This window comes from Hipposideros armiger, unplaced genomic scaffold (assembly GCF_001890085.2).
Source record: "Hipposideros armiger isolate ML-2016 unplaced genomic scaffold, ASM189008v1 scaffold_1575, whole genome shotgun sequence".
In the NCBI taxonomy this organism is placed as follows: domain Eukaryota; kingdom Metazoa; phylum Chordata; class Mammalia; order Chiroptera; family Hipposideridae; genus Hipposideros; species Hipposideros armiger.
Window position 1 is genome coordinate 83,911 of NW_017732925.1, and position 21,180 is coordinate 105,090.

A 21,180-nucleotide genomic window follows, 5' to 3' on the forward strand; every position below is an offset into this window, starting at 1 on the left:
TATATGACTAATACATATTTGAAAAGTTTCAAATTATCATTAATGATGAAAAAATTAAAACATAAATAAAATTAGCAAGGATATAGGGCAACTGGTATTTTCATTCATTGCTGGTGGGAGTATGAATAGTTAGTTATTCAGTCAGTCACCAAGTCCTGTCATTGCATTTGGTCTGTGCAGAGATAGTTTTATGATTCATGATCAGATTTCAAATTAACAACTTTAGAATAATGTGTATAGTTTTTTATTTTATCATGATTTCTTTTATTCCTGACCAATATTTCAAGTCAGACTCTCCTTCTACCCACTCCAACTGTGTTATAGGATAGGGGTGTAGGTATTTTTCACAAACCTTTTCAACTCCTTTCATCATTGTAGAATGTAGAATTGGTGACTTTTAAAAACTACTGTCATTACAGTCAAGATGATGGAGTAGATAAATGCTATGCTTGCCTCCTCTCACAACCACATCAAAATCACAACTAACCTACAGAACAAGCATCATTGAGAATTGCCTGAAGTCTTGCTGAACCGAAGCCCTACAACTAAGGACACATAGGAGAAGCCACCTTGAAACTGGTAGGTGGGGCAGACACATGGAACGGGCTGGTCCCACATCCATCTGTGACCATTAAAAATTGGAAGGGGTATCTCAGCTGTGGAGGTCCCCCAAGGAGGAGCGAGGGGTCACAGCACTGCGTCAGGCTCCCCAGCCCAGGGTTCCAGCACCAGGGAAAGAAGTCCCTATTATTTCTGGTTGTGGAAACCAGTAGAGATTGTGGCTGAGTGAGACAGAGGGTGCGTGGAGTCCCAAGTGCTCCTCTTAGAGGGTCAGTGCACAGACTTACTTGCTGACAGACTCAGTAGCTCTGAGCTCCAGCACTGGGGCAGCAGCTCAAAAGGCATCAAGAACATATGGAAAGGAACTGAGTTGTCTGGCGTCAGTGTGAGGGTTGGAGGGGCAGCTTTCTCCCAGATGGAAGAGCTTTTGGAAGCCATTATTTCTTTGTTGAGCCCTCCCCTTTCCCAGTGTGTACAGGCAGGCAGCTGCCACGTCTGAGTCTCCATCAACCTGGCTAACACGGTTGGCTTCACCCTAGTGATTCAGAGACCATGACCCACCTAACTTTTGGGCATCTCCAAGCCATTTCCAGTGGTTTTTTTTTTGTACAAACTGCCTGCCTTGACTCAATCTGCAGACTTTCCTAGAGTCTCTGAAAGGTTTGCAGAACCCAAACAAGCAGCATCTGGCTTCAGCATGTCCTGTACCTCTAGGACTAGCAGCCCTAAGCCTGGGACTAGCGGCAGCTGGCCTTGGTTCATGGCTTGGCTTCTCAAGTCACCTCCAAGCACAGCACGAGTGGCAGCCATCTGCGGGTTGCTTGGTGGCTCATGCCAGGTGGCCCCAGGCAGGGCACAGGCTGTAGCTGAACTTGGCCTGCAGCGGATCCCCTCCCAGGAGACCCCGGGGTTGACATAACCACGGGACAGCTTCAAAGCAAGCTGGAGCATCACCCAGCTGGCTCCAAGGATGACACACCCAAAGGGCACACTGGGCAGGCACCAGAGCCCTGCTAAATCGAGTTTTGCTCCATAGGGTCAGTCCCTCCACAACAGATCCTTCACTGTAGTAACAGCTAAGTCCTCACAACCAATGAGCCCAAGGACCACTCCTTCCCACTGATGTGCAAACAGCAACCAAAGCTCAACTACAATAGGAGGGCACATACAACGCACACAAGAAACACACCTGGAGCACTCAGCTCTGATGGCCAGGGAGACTGCATCACTAGGTCCCATAGCACACCTACTACATAAGGCCACTCTACTAAGACCAGGAGACATAGCAGTCCTACCTAATTTAGCCAAAACGGGGAGACAAAGAACTATGTTCCAAATAAAAGAACAGAACAAAGCTCCAGAAAAATAAATAAATAAATAAAATGGAGTCAAACAACCTATTAGATGCAGAGTTCAACACACTGATTATAAGAATTCTCAATGACCTCAGGGAGAACTTCAACAAAGAGATAGGAAACATAAAAATGGAGATAGAAAACATACAAAAGAACCAGTCAGAAATAAAGATTATAATAATAAATGAAGAACACATTACAGGGAATCAACAGTAGATTAGATAAAGTAGAGGACTGAATTAGTGATTTAGAAGATAAAGTAGCAGAAAACACCCAAACAGAACAGCAAAAAAGAGGAAAGAATCCAAAAAAATGAGGACAGTTTAAGGGGCCTCTGGGACAATATCAAGGGTACCAACATTTGCATCATAGAGGTATCAGAAAGAAAAGAGAGAGCAAGGAATTGAAAATCTATTTGAAAAAATAATGATTGATAACTTTTCTAACCTGGTGAAGAAACAGATATACAAGTCCAGGAAGTGCAAAGAGTCCCAAACAAGATGAACCCAAACAGGCCCACACCAAGACACATTATAATTAAAATGCTGAAGACAAAGAGAGAATCTTAAAAGCAAGAGATAAGCAGTTAGTTACCTACAAAAGAGCTCCCATAAGACTGTCAGCTGATTTATCAACAGAAACTTTGTAGGCCAGAATGGATTGGCACAAAATACTCAATGTGTTGGAAAGTAAAGACCTACAACCCAAAATTTTCTACCCAGCAAAGCTATCATTTAGAATGCAGGACAGATAAAGAGCTACCCAGACAAGAGAAAGCTAAAGAAGTTAATCACCAAACCAGTGTTACAAGAAATCTTACAGGGACTTTTTAAAGACAAATAATAATAACAACAACAATAATAATGATGATGATGCAATAACTTCCTATCTATCAACAATTACTTTAAATGTAAATTACTTTAAATACTCCAATCAAAAGACACAGGTGGCTGAATGGATAAAAAAACAACAACAAGACCCATACATATGCTGCCTACAAGAGACTCAGTTCAGATCAAAAGACACAAACAGACTGAAAGTAAAGGGATGGAAAAAGATATTTCATGAAAATGGAAAAAAACAAACAAAAAAAGCTGAAGTAGCAATGCTTATACCAAACAAAATAGACTTCAAAACAAAGGCTATAACAAGAGACAAAGAAAGATCAAGTAATCTCACTTCTGGGTATTTATCCAAAGAAACCCAAAATGCTACTTTGAGGGGACATGTTCGTACATATGTTCATTTCAGCATGGTTTGCAATGGCCGAGATGTGGAGGCATCCTGGGTGTTCCTGAATGAACAAATGGATAAAGAAGAGGTGGTACATATACAATGGAATATTACTCAGCCATTAGAAAGAATGAAATCTTGCCATCTGTGACAACATGGAAGGACCTAGAGGATATTGTGTTGAGTGTAGTAAGGGAAAGACAAATGTCATATTATTTCACTTACAAGTAGAATCTAAAGAACAAAACAAACAAACAAACAAAACAGAAACAAATAGACACAGGTGAAGGTTTATCTCCTTTATGACCACAGTAGACTTTGATCATTGGCAATAGAAAGGAAAACAAACAATAACAACAATAACAAACTCCACAGATCAGATCCATACCTTACATCATGGGGCAGGCATGGATATATGTTGAAATCCCATAGAGTTAACTGCAGGTATTTGCAGACAGTCTATTTTTATAATTCCAACCTGCATTCACATTGTGCATTCTAACCTCATACACATTGGGGGAAAAAAAACCCATATATTGGGTACATGGGGCAATTAGAAAAGATAAAAATGGCACCAATGGCCCAAACATCCAATCTCCCATCTCTGGCCTGACTCCCAGATCTGAGGGGCACCTATGAAATAGACGTAGTTTAAAGGTGACATAGCTTCAAATGGCTCCATGAGGACCATGCCTGAAGTGTTTTGGATCCACAGTTTTTTATTCTCTGGGAGAACGACAAAAGTAGGGCTAGGTATGTGCTCTGATGTTTGTTGCAGCTTTATTTATGGTGGCCAAGACATGGAAACAACCAAAGTGTCCTTTCATAGATGATTGGATAAAGAAGATGTGAAACACTATTCTGCCATAAGAAAAGATGACATACTGCCATTTGTGACAACATGGATGGATCTTGAGATTACTATGCTAAGCAAAACAAGTCACAGAAAAAGTCGAGAACAGTATGATTTCACTGATATGTGGGAGATAAAACTGAAAGCAACAAAGGAACAAGACAAACAAATAAAAACAAAAACTCATAGACACAGAAAATAGTTTAATGGTTACCAGAGGGTAAGGGGGGAAAGGGGGTGGTAGAAGAGGGTAAAGGGGATCAAATATATGGTGATGGAAGGAGAACTGACTCTGGGTGGTGAGCACACAATGTGATATATAGATGATGTATTAAGAATTGTACACTGGAAACCTATGTAACTTTACTAACCATTGTCACCCCAAAAAACTTTAATTAAAAAAATTGTTTTAACACCAACTGTGTTACATTCAGTGAACAGGGCTCTTTCCACCTCCATCTGCTTTTGTACACAGAAACTAAATAAACTTTTCTCTGGCCCCTTTCTCAATGGCATAAGGGAGGAGGTCTAATTACTATTGGCTCAAGGAGGTATATTTAATAAATAAAATATTTGTTTTTCTGGCTGACTCATACAACCTGCACACAGTTAAGTTTAATTAATTTTTAAAAATGAGCCAGTTTATACTCATTATTAAAATCCAACTATTTTCAATGAAAACCAAGGTACTGTAGAAGAAACTTCCGGTTGTATAGGCTAAATCTGCTTTACTTTTTGTCATCCTAACCAAGTTTTGACCATCATAAATAAAATTTTGAAAATTGTCTTTATAAATGAATCAAGAGTATAAAATTCCACTCTGGATATAAGGATTAAGAAAATTATCAGCACTTAATTTGAAAAATTCATTTAGAACAAGGATTCTTTGAAACAAGATTGGGACTAGTTATTGAGCACTCAGTCTGTGTAAGGCACAATATTAGGCAGTTTTTACACATTATCTCATTTAACCATCAGAATAAACCTTCGAAGTAGTGTTATAGCTGTTTTACAGAACAGAAATAGAGCTACACCAGCACCCCAAAAGCCCCCTTCATAATCATTGTAGTCATTATCCTCATTTCTAACACTGTAGTTAGTTTTGCCTTCTTATAAAAATGAATATGTAAACTTTTCTGTGTTTGTGAGATTCATCTATGTTTCACTTAATTGAAGTTTTTTTTTTAAAGATTTTATTGGGGAATTGGGGGAGGGGAACAGCGTTGGGGAATCAAGGAAGGGGAACAGGCAAGTTGCTGTCCTTTTGTTCTTCAGTCTAGTTGTGGAGGACGTCGCTTCACTGACCCATGTTGGTATTGTGATCATTGCGCTCTTCCCGTGTGAGGCAGATGGGTCACTGGCCGTTGGACGGCTGCTCACGGTGGCTCATGGCAGCTCACGCTGACTGCCGGCCACTCAAGGTAGCTTATGGCAGCCCACTGCAGCAGGGGCTCAGCCTCCGCCATCACCGGTGACTCGTGGCAGCCCAGGTCGAGCTGTTGTTCACCATCTTAGCTGTAGAGGGCGCAGTGTCACTGGCCCTCATGTGGGATCTGAACCGGGGCCCTGCTGCTCAGAGCTGGCACTCCCAAGCTGGCAACTCTTAACCAACGTGCCACTTGGCCGGCCCCAATTGAAGTTATTTTTAATTTACTTTGATGTATAGTATGAACACTGCTATGAATATTCTTGCATATGTTCTTAGGTGAATGTGTACACAAACACAAATAAATCATTTTACCCAAACATATATTAATAGTAAGAGTTCTATAAATGCTACTTATAAATACTACTGCTGCTAGGATTATTTTTATAATTAGTAAAATACATGACTAAAACTGTTTATAATTTTCCCACCAGTTTGAGTTCTTCTCAACTAATATCTTGGCTCATTTCTAAAATCATTCTGATATTAAAAAAAAAGACATACCTGAACAAGTGGACATACATAACATATCAGTTACAACTCTAAATCTTGACAAGAACCACTCTGATTAGCATAAACATTCTTTATGCTAACGTAAGAGTGGCAAGTTCTGAGAAACTAAGCTTCCTTTGGGGTTCAGTTCTTACACTTTCAGATAAGACAACAGTATCCATGTTTTACACCTTGACTCCAGTAATGCTTCAGATATAGATTTGCCTGATACTTGTGGACAAAACAGAGAGTAAGAACTGTAGAGCAGTGCAATTAGGTATATTAGTAAATGGTCAAATAACTGCTTACTTGGCAGACTATAGGACATGCCACAAACCCAGTTATTCTTTTTTCTGGGCCAAATTCTGATCAACGTTTTTCTCATCTACTTGGATGAAGGTATATTTAAGTCGACTTCTAAAATTTTAAATCTGTAAATTCTTGCTTTGATTATCTCCTGCAGCTAAAGATACAGACACACATTTGTTAGGCAAAGAAGATGCAAAAAGAGTGATAGAATATCAGCCTGTATTTTCATATTAGCAAACAAGAGGTTATCCTGTCACCTATCACCTCACATGGAAAACTGGAGTCTGTAGCTATAGCAAACAGAAAAAAAAAATCAAGCGACTGGGTTAGGGGAATGAAACGGAGCTGGTATTCATGGAGATAGGAATAGCCAATATTATATTAGAAGTGGTTGCTATAAATCCACGGTCTAGATACCAGGTAGAAAAATTCAGTACATTCAACAACACAATCAGAGAATTTAATGTCCTTGAATAACATACCTACAATGGGAAACTGTGTTTGATAATGGTTTAAATTTTAAAAATATCTAACGGGTTTAATTATATTCAGTATGTATTAATTACAAGGTCATTTATGACTAAAAACTGCGAAGGCCATTTCAGACATTTTAATATTCTCCATAAAGGTTTTGCATACTCTTTGTGTAATTTATCCTTAGATACTTAATATTTGTTGAGGTTATGGTAATTTCAGCTTTTACAAGAATATTTTATTTTAACTGTTTGTTAATGGTATAAAGAAATGGAACAGATTTTTGCACATTTATTTTGTGTCCAGAAACCTTGATAAATGATTGCATTTTAACAATGTATTTAAGAATACTTTTGGGTTTCCTATGTAATCTCAATTATAATCTGTGAATAATGACATGTTTGTTTCATGCTTTACAATCTTATCTCTTTGTCATTTTCTTGCCTTACTGTATTGGTAAAAATGTCCAAAAAATAGACATAAGAAAATGTTTATGGCTGATTTTTCCCAAACTCAAGGGGAATAATTTCAATGCATCATAGATAGGTATGATATTTGCTCTAGGTTTTTGTAGACTTTTTTTTTAATCAGGAAAAAGAATATTTCATTCCATTCTCAGTTTGGCAAGAGCATTTATTATGAATAGATGTGCAGTTGTATCAATTTTTTTCCTGGTGTTTCTTCTTTTATCTATTAATGTGTTATTACCTTACTTGGCTTTCTAATGCCTCATTATTGGGATCTCATTGACTATGTAATCTATGGTAATTTGGCTTCAATTTAGTTAAACTGTTCTTGCTATGTTAACTAGGGCCTCCTTGACACCTCCCTGTGAGTGACCTTTCATTAATATCAGGAAGTATTGATTATTCACTCCTTGTATCACTTCTTGCTCTTGGTTGCTTCAAAACTCTAGTCTCTTGGTTTCCCTCCTCCATCTGATTGCTTTTTAATCTTTTCTTTGGTTTCTTTACCTGCTGCTGTTCCTCAGGGCCCTTATTTCATCATCTCTTATGATTCCCAAATCTCTGCTAGTAGTCCAAATTCCTTTTCTGAGGCGTAGTAACAAATACCCAAGTGCCTAACGCTTCTTTTCACTTGGATGACTTACAGATATTTCAAAGTGTTCAAAACAGCACTCATCATCTTCCAACTGTTCTGTCTCCCACCCCTTGGCTTCTATACCTGCTCTCCTAGAGATTCCCTCAGGTATAGTACTCCATGCATCCAGGTGCAAAACAAGTCTCAATGTCATGACTGGCTTCTCTTCCTTTTTATAGCCCTCAAATCCATCACCAAGCCTTACTGATTCTATGTCCTAAATGCTTCTCATAGCCATGAATTTCTCCTCATCTCTAGATGTTAATATAGTCAAAGCTATCATTCTCTTTTCAAATTTCTTTATCTTCATCCAGCCTTGCTTTATTTAAAAAATTCCCTACTTCGTCCCTTCCTTCCTTCTTTTCTTCCTTCTTTCCTTCCTTCCCTTTTTATTTTCTTTCTATAGTTTTAAATATTTGTCCTAAATTAAAATATTTTTGTTTACACAAAACAATTTACCAATAGTTCATTACTCATAATCATGCTTGAGATATACACTTTTAAAACTTAATAGAATTTAATCGAGATATATGACAGAAATATTGAAAAGGGCCAAGGTTTTTGATGATTTTATTCTTTTTTTTTATGTTGTTTGGTAACACTTGAACTCAATACTGACAATAGAATATTTGTTTTCTGACACACCAAGAGACAGTCTGTAATTCTGAGTTCACTTCTGATGAATTAATAGCTTTTGTTAAAATCATTGTTCCTAGAATATAGAACAGATACTTTTGGTTACTATTTCCTTATTTTATCTGAAATGATTTTCTACCTATTTTCTGTCTATTAAGGCTAAATTAACAGCAGTATAATCTCTGGCCAAAACAAATAAAACAAGTACAAAAATAAAGAGCAAAACCAGGAAATTGTATAATTGCGAATGCATTACTCATAGCTGAGGAACATTTAGATTGAAATTTTAGTGAATTATCAGTTAGACTTTAATTTCAGAAAAGTAGTTTGGATTTTGGTGTGTTTTTGTATATTGTTTGATTACTCCAAAATATGACTTGCCAGTTTCCTCATGAAGTTCTAAGTACCTTTAAAATCCAGGGCAAATATTGCCGCCCCGTCTCTCCCTGACAGTAATGTTTATAGTTACCTTTTCTGTGTTCACATTATATTTTATCTCATTGTTTCTTTTTGTGCTTTCACTATTTTATAGCTATCTCAGTGATTTTTTTTTGTAGTAACTATATTGCATTTGAAAAAAACTCTGATGCATAGCAGGCACTCACAAAATATCTTTATTGGATAATAACTAAATTATTTAGATTATCTCTAAAACTTTCTTTGAAAAACAACTAAAATGTTTGGATCCAAATGGTATAGTATGTCAGGTAAGGAGGAAAGTACAAATCAGCGATAAAGAACCTGGCCTATATTTGCATCCTAACATATTTGACTTTAACCTTTTAATCATCTCCACGAGTGGAAAATTTCAGTCTGTGCCAAAGATAAATGGAAACACAACTGTTTGGTTTGGAAATTAGTAGCCCTTTTAAAGAAATAAAAACATTTTCAGAAAGTATGTGAGACTGCATACCTTAGCAGATCTTTCCGGATTAGAATCGCAATTACAATAAAAGCACAAAGATTTTATTAAGTATATATGAGACTGTATCGAACAGCAAGAAGCTCTACTTAAGACTGGAATTGCAACAAAAGCAATGAAGATAAGTATGAAAAATGGATGCTATTCTGCAACAGTTTGATTATAAATTTATCACTGAGATGTAGTATCAGAAATTTGGATTTTCTTTTGTGGAAATGCCCACTGAATTGGATATAATCTTTCTGATACTGTCAATAGCAGGATTCATAATTGGAATGCTTGGGAATGTGTTCATTGGACTGGTAAACTGCTCTGAATGGGTCAAGAACCAAGACTTCTCTTTAGCTGACTTCATCTTCACCGGCTTGACTATCTCCAGAATCAGTCAGTTGTTCATGTCATTGTTTGAATCCCTTGAGATGGTGTCACCTCTACATTTACATCTCACTTATAAACTATCAAAAATTATTACTTTGTTTTGGAGAATAACTAATCACTTTGCTACCTGGCTTGCTACCTGCCTAAGCATTTTTTACCTTCTTAAGATAGCTCACTTCTCCCACTCCCTTTTCCTCTGGCTGAAGTTGAGAATGAACAGAGTGCTTCTCACGATTCTTGTATTTTCTTTGTTCTTTCTGATTTTAGACTTTCTATTGCTAGAAACATTTAATGATTTCTTCTTAAAAGTCTATATGATAGATAAGAATAATATGACTACGTATATAGAGGAAAGTAAAGCTGTCTTTGTTAAAACCCTGGCTCTTCTTAGTTTAACCTGTTTGTTCCCTATTGTTTTGTCCCTGATCTCACTGCTCCTTTTATTTCTGTCCTTGGGAAGACACATCAGAAATTTGCAGCTCAACTCCATGGGCTCAAGGGACTCCAGCACAGAGGCCCATAAAAGGGCCATAAACAGGGTGCTGTCTTTCCTCTTTCTCTTCCTAGTTCATTTGTTTTCCACACAACTGGCAAATTGGGTATTTGTTATGCTTTGGAACAACAAGTTTACAAAGTTTGTCTTGTTAGCAGTATATGTCTTTCCCTCAGGACACCCAATTATCTTGATCCTGGGAAACAGCAAGCTAAGACAGAAAGCTTTGAAGGTTCTCTGGCATCTGAAAAGCTCCCTGAAAAGAGAAAAATCTGTTACAGCTTTACAGATAGACTTTCCAGAATCTTTTCAAAGATAATGAGGAGACTTTGAGGATTGATTTTCACTTCTACAGTTTTTTTTTCCTAGCATTGTCGAGCATAATTGAATTTTTCTCTAGAACAGGTTGATTTGTTGATAATTTACACATGGTCAGACAATATAATTTTAAAAGCAATCGTTTTTGTTTAAAACGTTGGTTACCAATATTCTCTCAAAGATAATCTGAATTATTTAATCTTATATGCAAAAGATGTATGTAATTGAAACTCATGTAGGGGCAGAGGCACATAGTTCTTTAGCAATCAGGATGGATTACAAATCTGACTAGGCAGAAGATATATAAAATGTTGATAGAAAGGTTAATTGAGCAACTAAAGTCATAGATGGGAAGAACATGACCTCATAGCTTAAAGACCTAACATTTTCTTGAATGAAAAAGCATTGTGTTGTTGTTCATATTATTAATAATGAGGGAATGAAATGCTTGAGAATAAGAATAATATTTGCAGTGCAAAATATAATAAATTATCTTTAAGTAGAAATTGGAAACATATGCTATAATGTTAATATTAATTTGAAACTCCCAATCATAAATATTTTGATGTATATAAGGCATTTATTAATTTTGTTAAATTCCAGGATAAGCAATATGAATTTTCAGAGTGGTAGAAATAGATATTTCTACCATGTTATGTAATAGAATTAAAAATATATAGAAGAATTATTCCTGAATTCAAAATCACACTCATATTGTTACTATAAAAAGATCATGATTACATTGAAAGCAAAATTTATAACAGAATACCATGTTTAGTGTAAATTTGGGACATGCATAATATATGTTGTGCTGTTTTTACTATAATAATCTAAATTTAAATAAGGTAGCTACCCATTGTAAATAAGGTTAAGGGTGGGAAAATTTGCTATACACTTTTAAACATGACAGTATGGATTATAATATTGTACAGATGCTATGTGTGTACGGATAATGGAATTCTTTAAAAATGAAGAATTCATTTTTTAGAGTTCACTTTTTATGTGTTCTTTAGATTGTGTTAAAGAAACAAAAAGCTGCAATTAAATGGTGATAAATATGGAGGTTGTAAATTAATCTTGATGGAGCCGGGAGCAAGAGCACTGCTCTAGGGCTGCTCCCTAGAGCTGCAAATGAGGTTAGAACTAACACCTCACCCTGCGCTCCACATCCTCCCATCTCGTATGTAGAAAACTAAATTGCAAGCACATCTAGGCTATGTGGCACTTCTGTATATTAATAACAATAATGATATTAATAATGGTTTTTAATGATAAGAAATATAGTGTGTATTTTACTAAGTAATTTACATTTTACAAAATAAAATGTACATATATCATTTTGGACACTTACTTAGTATTTTACCACAGATTATCATTGTAATTATCTTGCCTTGGTAAAAGGTAATACACAAGCAAGCTGAATATGTTTAAATTTAGATGTGGAGTTTGTTGGATATTCTTTCGTGTAAATAACTTAAAGATAATCTTGTACTCTTTATAAGATGATAACCAAAAACATTTATTTAGTCTTTAGTGTTTCTAAACTTTTCTTTGGTAAGCAAGAGAAAGTAACTGAGCCAACTTATGAGCAACCCTTGCTTCTAATAAGTGTGTTTTAGAGGTAAATGAATCAATGTCTAACTAGGAGTAAGTCCATACTTTTGCAGCAACCTTAAGGAGATGGAACTGTAAGGAACAGGGTCCTGTTTTTGACAAAGAGGTACAGCAGTGGGCTAGAAAAAGCAAGACCAAACCATAGGTTGGGGTTACTGCAATTGATGTATTGTAATCTATGTATTTGCATGGTAGATGAGATCAAGCTCTGCACCTTTACTTTCTCCATAACAAGAGCCTTTGTGGGGGACTCAGTAGCAGCCAAGCCACAGTCCAAGAGCCGCTCCTAACACTTGCATCGCAGTCCCATACAAACTGGAGAAGAACGACTGACATGACTATATCCTACCCTGGGACCAAAGTGTCAGGAGAGACAGAGATTATCGCTGATTTCTTGTTAACTACTCTCACTCACCAAATAAATGTTTAAGAATTTGGGTGTAATCATTGTTTGTTTCAATTTGTCCACCCAGGTGATTTATAGGAGAGGAACAAATAACCTGTTTCAACTGCTGAAATAGTCGTATCTCTGATCCCTAGGCTTGTGCTGACATCATCAGGTAAGACATAAACCAAGCACAGCCTAGGCATGCTTCCTTGAACCTTAATGAGTGTATATATCAAAAAGAAACCCACACCTATACTGATCTCTGAGAAAGAGACATGCCAATTTTCTCTACATCTCAGGTGGTTTATCTGTTCCCCGTCAGTAGGTGACTTCTTGCAAGATCTTGATTAGATTTCATCTCCTCTGAACCAGAGACATCCTCTAAGGAGCATTTGCATCTCCACAGTCATCCTCAATTTTGTCATTCAAGATACTGGTTATGTTGTCTAGGTTAGTAATCTATGAGGACCTTAAGACCAATCTTCACAAGAACAAATTGATCTGAAAAGCTTGATGAATTTGAGAAACATACATAGGCAAGCCTTTCTGTCTCCTTGTACACCAAATCTGGTGTCATAGACTATAGCTTTTCAAGTTCTACTTTTTTTACATCAATATAAATGCAGCCTCAGAACACTAAAGAAATGCTCAACCATTTTCATTTTAAGCATGAGACTCTAATGCTTGTCGGTGTGGGGGTTGGTGTTATTAAATTAGACTGGTTCTGTCTTAGGCTTGTCATGAGGAAGAGCCAGTGAGGATATGTTTACCCTCTAAGGATTTTGAGAAGAAAACCCAAAAAAACTAGCCCTCAGTTTTGAAAATTAAAGGAGTATGCTAAGTGAAACCAAAAACCTACAATGAAACATGAAAGGATGTTCATGGATAGCAGTGATTAAACTGGGCCAATAAATATCCTCCGTTTGTGAAAGATGAAATCTCTCTGTCCCTTTGAGCTATGGCCCTGGCCCCAGCTAATTGCTTCTGGGGTTAGAGTACAGCCAAAGAAACAGTGAAGGTCTCTTTTACCTAAGTAAACACAAAGGCCAATACTTTAGTGACTATCGAAGAAATCGTTGCTAAGTTCAATGTAAGTCCAAGTTGTGATGAAAAAAGAATGAGGAGGCTATTTCTTTGCTTGCAAATAAATGGAAAAGTTTGTTGTTGGTAGGATCAGAGAGATTGTCACAGCTAGCGGAGCATTTGTTGCTGGCTTTCCTGAGACTATTGGGAGATCTAAAAATGTGGGCTTGGGGAGGACAAAGACAATAGAAAGAGTCATATAGAAAGTTCATGTATGTTATTTCACTGAAGATGTCACAGACACAGAGAGGAAACAGGAAGAATTCACGTCAAAAAAGGTAGTATTAATGATAGAAGCTCATAAGTTCTTCAGTTGATTTACCTTTTTTACCTCACATAAGCAGTAGTTTATCACTATGTATTTATCAATATCACTTCAAAGGTCAGAATTTTTTTTAATTAGGCCAATGTATTTTCTCACTGTTTCTTGGAGGAAATGTCATTCTTTCTATTAATAATTATAAAATCAATGTTCATAAATTTTCTGATTTTAATTATAGTCATCATTATAAGTTTAGACTAATTATTTTGGATTATCACTATAGCATATACATCAATTTAATTAATGGTTATCTGTCCAAACATTTTGTAATAATCTTCTTTATAGTTATATATACAATAGCACCTTTTCATAACAAATGTATAACACAACCATTTTAAGAATGAAGCATGTAGAGACAGTTCAACCCAGGAGCTGAGACAGATCTGTAGTTACATAAATTTTTAAAAATGTGATTATTAGCGTGGACTTTGAATTCAATTCGTAGCATATGGCACTTTTGATTTTTATACTTGTCATGACACCCTTTAGATCAAGTTCTTTCTGTAGTGTAACTATGAACTCAAGAATTCTTAAATGACTAAGCTCCTGTTGGCTGAGTTGTTGCTATCTAGCTTTTGTCCACTATGTCCGCTAAACCATGTCTACTGAAGGACTCCTCTTCTCAGATAGCCTTCTGTACCATTTCAGGCTATTTCTGAAAACATCAGTGATCTCTAGAACCATCTTGCTCCCCTGCCATGAAATCTAGAGTTTTCTACCCATGTCCAACTCCCTGGGCTGGAAGCAGTTCTCTTTCATGAAGAAATGTACACAGGCCCCCACATCCAGGGTGCTAGGTCTGCAAGTTTTTATGATTCTGTATGACCTCATTAGCACCACAAAGTGTTGGTTATTTTAGTGTTAGTACAGAAAATTTTCAAGAGTTCATACATACGTTGCAAACTTTACTCTAGTTTTAAGGAGTTACTTTCTTTTCTTGCTTTTATATGAGTTTCAGGGTCAAGTTTTATTCATTTTCTCTTTTTCTACGCTCCCAATAGGATTGCCAACTAAGTTAGAACTCATTTATTTAACAAATAATTATCGAAGGCTTACTATTTGCTAAGCCCTTCCTGTTCTAGGAATTAGAAATAGATGGGTGGTCAACAACAAAAAAGAACCTTCCCTCATGCAGCTTACGTGGCTGCCAAGGTAATTGGTGCCTAAGGTTATGTAGTGTAAGTGCCTAACATTAAGCTTTTGATTGCCCAGGCATCCATTTCAAAGACATGTGTCTAGAACAAACATATTGCCAGCTGTATGACACAGCTACCAGTAAAACACCTAGATAAGAAGCCAGGCTGCTCCAACCTATGAAGTTCCCCATACAGAAAGTCCCGGCTAACCTAGATAACTGACCAGCTGAGTGACCCCACTTTTCCCTTCCTGTGTCCTAATTCTCCCTTTTGTTTTAAATTCACCAAAAAAACAGTAATCCTGTGAACACCTAGGCACCCAACCCTCAACCTCAGTAAAGGCAGAACCCCAGGTCTGTACTTTCTCTTTGTCTACCTGTGACTTCCTTGTGTGGCCTTGGGTCTGCTGTGTACCCTACAGGACTTGTGAGTAATAAATCTTGCTTTTTTGAAGTTCCCTTGTTGTTGCTGAGGTAGGTCTCACAATCATAATAAGACATACAAGGGCTGACCCAGCCACAACATTGGCCTGGCGAGGAAATGTACTCATATGTGGGGGCTTCCTCAAGAGGCCCAGGTGAGTGTCTCAGGCACGACAGCATCACTACTGATAGGCCGAGACCCACACAAAACAGGTTATTTGTGTACTAGAGTAAAAATTGGCTGAATGGAGAATGCATTGTAAGAAGACCAGTGGGCTAAATCTTGTCTTGTTCCTGGAGAATCTTCATAGATTTGCAGCTTGTGGGTAGAGAGATTGTTGCCTGGGTTTAGGAGGTCCTGTAAAGCACACATCAGGGAGTGTTCAGTGAATGTCTACAATACATCCCAGGCCAATTAAGTCAGAATCCCTATGCATGGCTCACAGGCATTAATACAGTATATACGAGTATACTTAAAGCTCCCTAGGTAATTCCAACTTGCAGTCAAGGTTGAAAAATCATAATTTTAGAGTTACCTGTTTGGGGAAGCAAAAAACAAGCTAAAATATATTTTACTTTAAATTGATTTTTTTGAGACAAAGACTTTTACGAAAAGCATAATTAATAAAATGGAGAAACGCCCTCTGACCCCCGCCTTATTTTTTGCTTTTTTTTCTACCTTGTTTTTGCTTACTCTTGTTTTTCTCTTAACTGATAATAGTTTATTCAGAACCAAATAAGCAGTAATTTATTGGAAACAAAGCTCAAAAATTCAGAGTAATATCTCAGAGAGAACTCCGATTTTGCTATCTTTGCTTTGCTTTTACATCATTCTGAAAAATCATTTTCCTTTTTGTCTATTTCTTCAAGAAACCCTAAAAAGCTATGTTGGTTTTTCCACTGTTCTGTGAGCTCTTTATTTTACTTCTCTTTATTACACTTATTTTGTCTCCAATAGTGTCTAAAATATTGTGAATTTTATTACATGGAATTAATGAATAATGCCTGTATTATAGAGATTATGTTTAGAGAAATCTATTAAAATAAAAAAACTTGAATCCAAATGGTACTGAGTTTCAATTGAAAGGGAAAGTACACATCGGTGTAAAGAAATGTCTTATGTTTGCATGTTTGCATACCTGAATTTATCCTTCCAGGTGTCCTCACAAGTGGAAAATTGCTGCCAGTACCAATGAGTGGGCACATTTACTGTTTAATTTGGAAATCAGTTAGCTGACTGAAATTAGTGTTAACATTTCTCATTAAAATCTGTGAGACTGGATCTCCTTGCACGTATTTTAGACCTATGGCTGAAACTAGAGAAAGATCTCTCATGATGATATAGGAGGTGGTATCTGAGTTTTGGGGGGCATTTTTAATATAAAGGTGAAAAATATCAAACTGGATATTATTCTACAATATTTTGACAGCAAAAAAGAAAATTAGTGAAAAATAGTATGAGCTTTCTGGATTCTTCCTACAGAAATGCCATCTGGAATTGAAAAGATTTTTCTGATAACGACAGTAGCAGAACTCACAGCTGGAATGTTGGGGAATGGCTTCATTGTACTAGTTAACTGCCTTGACTGGGTGAAGAGTCAAAAACTCTCATCAGCTGACTGTATCCTCACCTGCCTGGCTGTCTCCAGAATCATTCTTCTTTGGATAACACTATTTGACTCATTTGTAATAATGTTATGGCCAAATCTATACACCATTGATAAGATACCAAAATTTTTTGCTGTGTTTTGGGCACTGTCCAATCACCTAGCTACCTGGTTTGCCACCTGTCTAAGCGTTTTCTACTTCTTCAAAATAGCCAATTTCTCCTACCCCTGCTTTACCTGGCTCAGGTGGCGAGTTGGCAGAGTGCTTCTTGTGCTTCAACTGGGGTCTTTGCTTTCACTGTCTTTCAGCATTACATTAGCAGGTACCTTAAATGATCTCTGGATGGAGGACTATAACATGTACAAAAGAAACTCAACGTGGTCGCCCTTAGTCAGTAATGCTCTGTATCTTAACAACTTGATTGCTTACAGTTTCATGTACTCAGTTCCCTTTCTTCTGTCCCTGACGTCACTGCTCCTCTTATTTCTCTCCTTGATGAGACATACCAGGAATCTGCAGCTGACCTCCAGTTCCAGGGACTTCAGCACAGAGGCCCACAGAAAGGCCATGAAAATGGTGCTGTCTTTCCTCCTCCTGTTCATGCTTCACATTTTTTTCACCCTACTAGCTGGCTGGATTTTCCAGACACTGGAGAAGCATTTGGTTAGTTTATTAATCATGTTAACATCGACTGTTTTCCCTTCAGCCCACTCATTTGTCCTAATTTTGGGAAACGGCAAACTGAGACAAACTGGCTTAGGATTATTGTGGCATCTTAGCTGCCACTTGAAAAGGGCAAAACCTTTAGCTTCATAGACTTTTATAGAATTTCCTACATTTCCAAGAGAATTAAATCAATGAGGGGACATTGAAGATCCATTTTAGCTTCTGTTTTTCTCACTTCCAGCTACTATTGGGCATCACAAACTTTCCCTTGAATGGCCTACAAACTAACAATTTACTCAAGGTTTCTTAAAAAAGCAAGCATCGGTGACATAAGACTTGCTTGTAACAAGAAAATACTTGAGGCAATATGAATATAAGTATATAATGCAACATGTATTAATTTATATGTCCTGGCAAACATTTATTCCATTTATGTTATGTTATGTGTGAGGAAAAAAACATGATGATTTAGAAATAAAAATCCCTTCCAAGCTGGACTCTGTAAATTATTTGTACAATATTAAGTGAAAAATACATCAAGGGATAAAAGTGCTAGAAACACATAATCTCATAAAAACAGACATAACTTTTAAAGCAAAGGAGCAGACTATCATTAGGAATCCATGGTAAAATAGACACCGCCTTTGCAGAACAAGAGAACAATCAACTGAATTTATAACAAGAAATTGAATAATTATCCCTACTTGTATAATAATACGTATATGTCTACTCTATAGGGATCGAAATCAAACCTAGATACCGAGTTTGTGTGTGGAGTGTATGTGCATATAAGGATTGTTTGAACACTAGTGTCCCTTGTCAGAGAGGACAAACATGACCAACTTACCAGGAATAAAAATAGAAAGTTTACAGGAGAATATCAAATATTTGTGTAAGTTTGAGGAATGTTTGTGTGAATATATAGTACTGAGTTGACTTTTATAATAAAATAATTGAAACGAAATCAAAGTAGCTAAGAATGAATATAATCTTAAGGCCAGCAGGGAGTAAAATTTTGCTTGCTAATGATATTACAATTTTGAATATAATAGTTTGCAATATAGTAATTTTAGAGGTTATAATTGTGAACATATTCCAAAACTATCAAGAATGAAAAAAATCTTTGCTAGGGTTTACAACTGCCATAAGTTTTCAGTGGTAGAAGCAAACAAAAACAAACTAGAAAATAAATGTTGACTATATATGGCTTATAAGCTTGTTTTGGAGGAGTGGCAGGTCAAACCTGATGCTGGGAAGAATGTAAAAACCGTACGGGCTTCGTAAAGCATACTTTCCAAAGGGAACTGTTCTATGGGGTGCTCTCATGTGTCCATGATGATGAAATAGGTATATCCAGGCTTACATAAAGATCTAGATTTTTAAACTGCATTCATATGTTGGACACTATATAAGAAATTTCCGGGATGGGGAATTGGATGAAAGTAATAAAAAGGTATAAACTTCCAGCTATAAGTGCTGTAGATATAATGTACAACATGATCAGTAAAAATAGCAGCTGTTGTATGGTCTATTTTAAAGTTGTTAAGAGAGTAGGTCCTAAAAGTTCTTATCACACGGAAAAAGACATTTTTGGGGTATCTATATGAGGTGATGGGTGTTTACTAAACCTACTGTGGTAATCATTTCATAATATATGTAAGTCCAGTCATTATGCTGTACACCTTAAACTTAAGCAGTGCTGTATGCCAATTATATCTCATAAAACTGAAAAAAATAAAAAGAAATTTCCTGATGATTGTTTCTGGGATTGTCTTGCTTTAGGAAAGGTGAGACTCTAATCATATTGGCTATATTTAGGTTCAGATATTGAGGACACTTTGGCTTAGAATGTATCCCTTTCAGAAGAAAAGGTTAAAGGTTATGTTGTACTTACTAGAAGTAAACATATTTATTTACTTTTAGTTTTTACATTTATATTTTAGTGTTACTAAACTTTTCTCTAATGACCATGATTAAAAATACAAAGATTTAAACAACTACGCACAGCCCTTCTAATGAGTGGGATTTAGCAGATTTAGCATTAAATGTCTCAGTAGGAGTGAGTCTTCACTTATCAGGTACTCATCCTGGAGAGATGAAGCTCTAAGAAGCTTATTCCTGATAAGAGAAGCCCAGAAGATGACCATTAAAAATGAAGCCTGGATTACAGTCTGGGCAGTGGCTACAGCTGTATTGCATTCTCGTCACTAAAATGGCATTTTGGGATTAAGCTTTATGCCTCCTTTTCCACACCAAGAGCCTGTTAGAGACCCCAGTCATGATCCAAGAAAAGCTACTACTATCACATCCATAGCTAGTACCATGCAACCTGGAGAGAAGTGTAGCCTATTCTGAAACCAAATCAGTGGAAAAATAAAATGATTATTGCTTTTTTGCCAATTACTTTCCACTAAAATAAACTTTTTTTTTTTCACATTAAAGACAGGAATACGTTTACTTTAAGGTCTGGTCTGGGGATGGGAATAGCTTTGGGGTAGGGGTAATGTGAGGGACAGGGTAGGGATTAGGGTGAGTTACAGGGTTAGGTTTCCAAATCTACTTTACAGAAATATCAATATTACTATCTGCATACAAACATTGCTATGCCTACTATGCTTTATCAACATGCCATTAATAACAACACTTTTAGTAAGTGTGCTAAAAACCAATAAGTACGTAACTATACAGACTATACAATTAAATCTATCAGTATTCATGTGCTACCAAAAAATAAGTATGCTAACTGTACTGACAACATATACTATTAATAACTGCATCAGTTAAAATAAACTTTTTATAGTTTTAATGTAATGAGTTTTATTTTTTTCAGTGTGCCCACACCTGAGGGGAGAGTTGCAAATGACCTGTTTCTTGTGCCAAAAGAGGCTTATGTTTGAGCTCTGCCCTATGCCTAGAACTAAAGCTGAGAAGATATTTTAGTGTTCAAGCTAAGTTGTCTTGAACTTTACTGAAAGAAAAGTTCCCAGTGGAAATATGTGTGGATCAGTGCAGATTTCAAAGAATGTGACAATGTTGAATTTCTGACACTTCAGGTATTTTGTCTGTCGCTGTTGATTAAACCTCACGTCCTCTGAGCCAAAGCTTCCTTTATTGAAATACAGAAACAAGGGGGCCATCTGCAAAACCCATACTTCCGTCGTCTGCTCACCTGTGACGCTGGTTAATGCTGTTCATAAAAATCTATGCCTTGTGCTGGACTGCCCACAATAAACCTTCATTAAAAAAAATTATAAAATGGTTGATTTGATAAATTCATAAAAAAGTTAGACTATATATATATATATATATATGTATTTTTTTTGGAGGGGTGCTATTTGTTTAAAATAATCACAGGTGACAGATGGGCTATTTTCTTTTTTTTTTTTTTTT

General features: G+C 36.5%; 2 protein-coding genes across 2 annotated transcripts; both read left to right on the plus strand.

Annotated features, from left to right (window-relative positions):
* Window positions 1-9,572: 9,572 nt before the first annotated feature.
* Window positions 9,573-10,526, plus strand: LOC109377814 (taste receptor type 2 member 42-like). Its single transcript, XM_019634278.1, is given in 2 exon segments — window positions 9,573-10,501; window positions 10,503-10,526. Coding segments are annotated over 2 exon segments (948 nt in total). The 5' UTR covers window positions 9,573-9,577.
* A 6,475-nt stretch (window positions 10,527-17,001) lies between these two features.
* On the plus strand, window positions 17,002-17,940 carry LOC109377815 (taste receptor type 2 member 42-like). Its single transcript, XM_019634279.1, has one exon. It carries the CDS (start codon window positions 17,002-17,004, stop codon window positions 17,938-17,940), a length of 939 nt encoding a protein of 312 aa, XP_019489824.1.
* The last annotated feature ends 3,240 nt before the right edge of the window (window positions 17,941-21,180 follow it).

Coding starts and splice junctions, on each gene's coding strand:
- LOC109377815 (XM_019634279.1), top strand. CDS start 17,002: ATGCCATCTGGAATTGAAAAGATTTTTCTGATAACGACAGTAGCAGAA.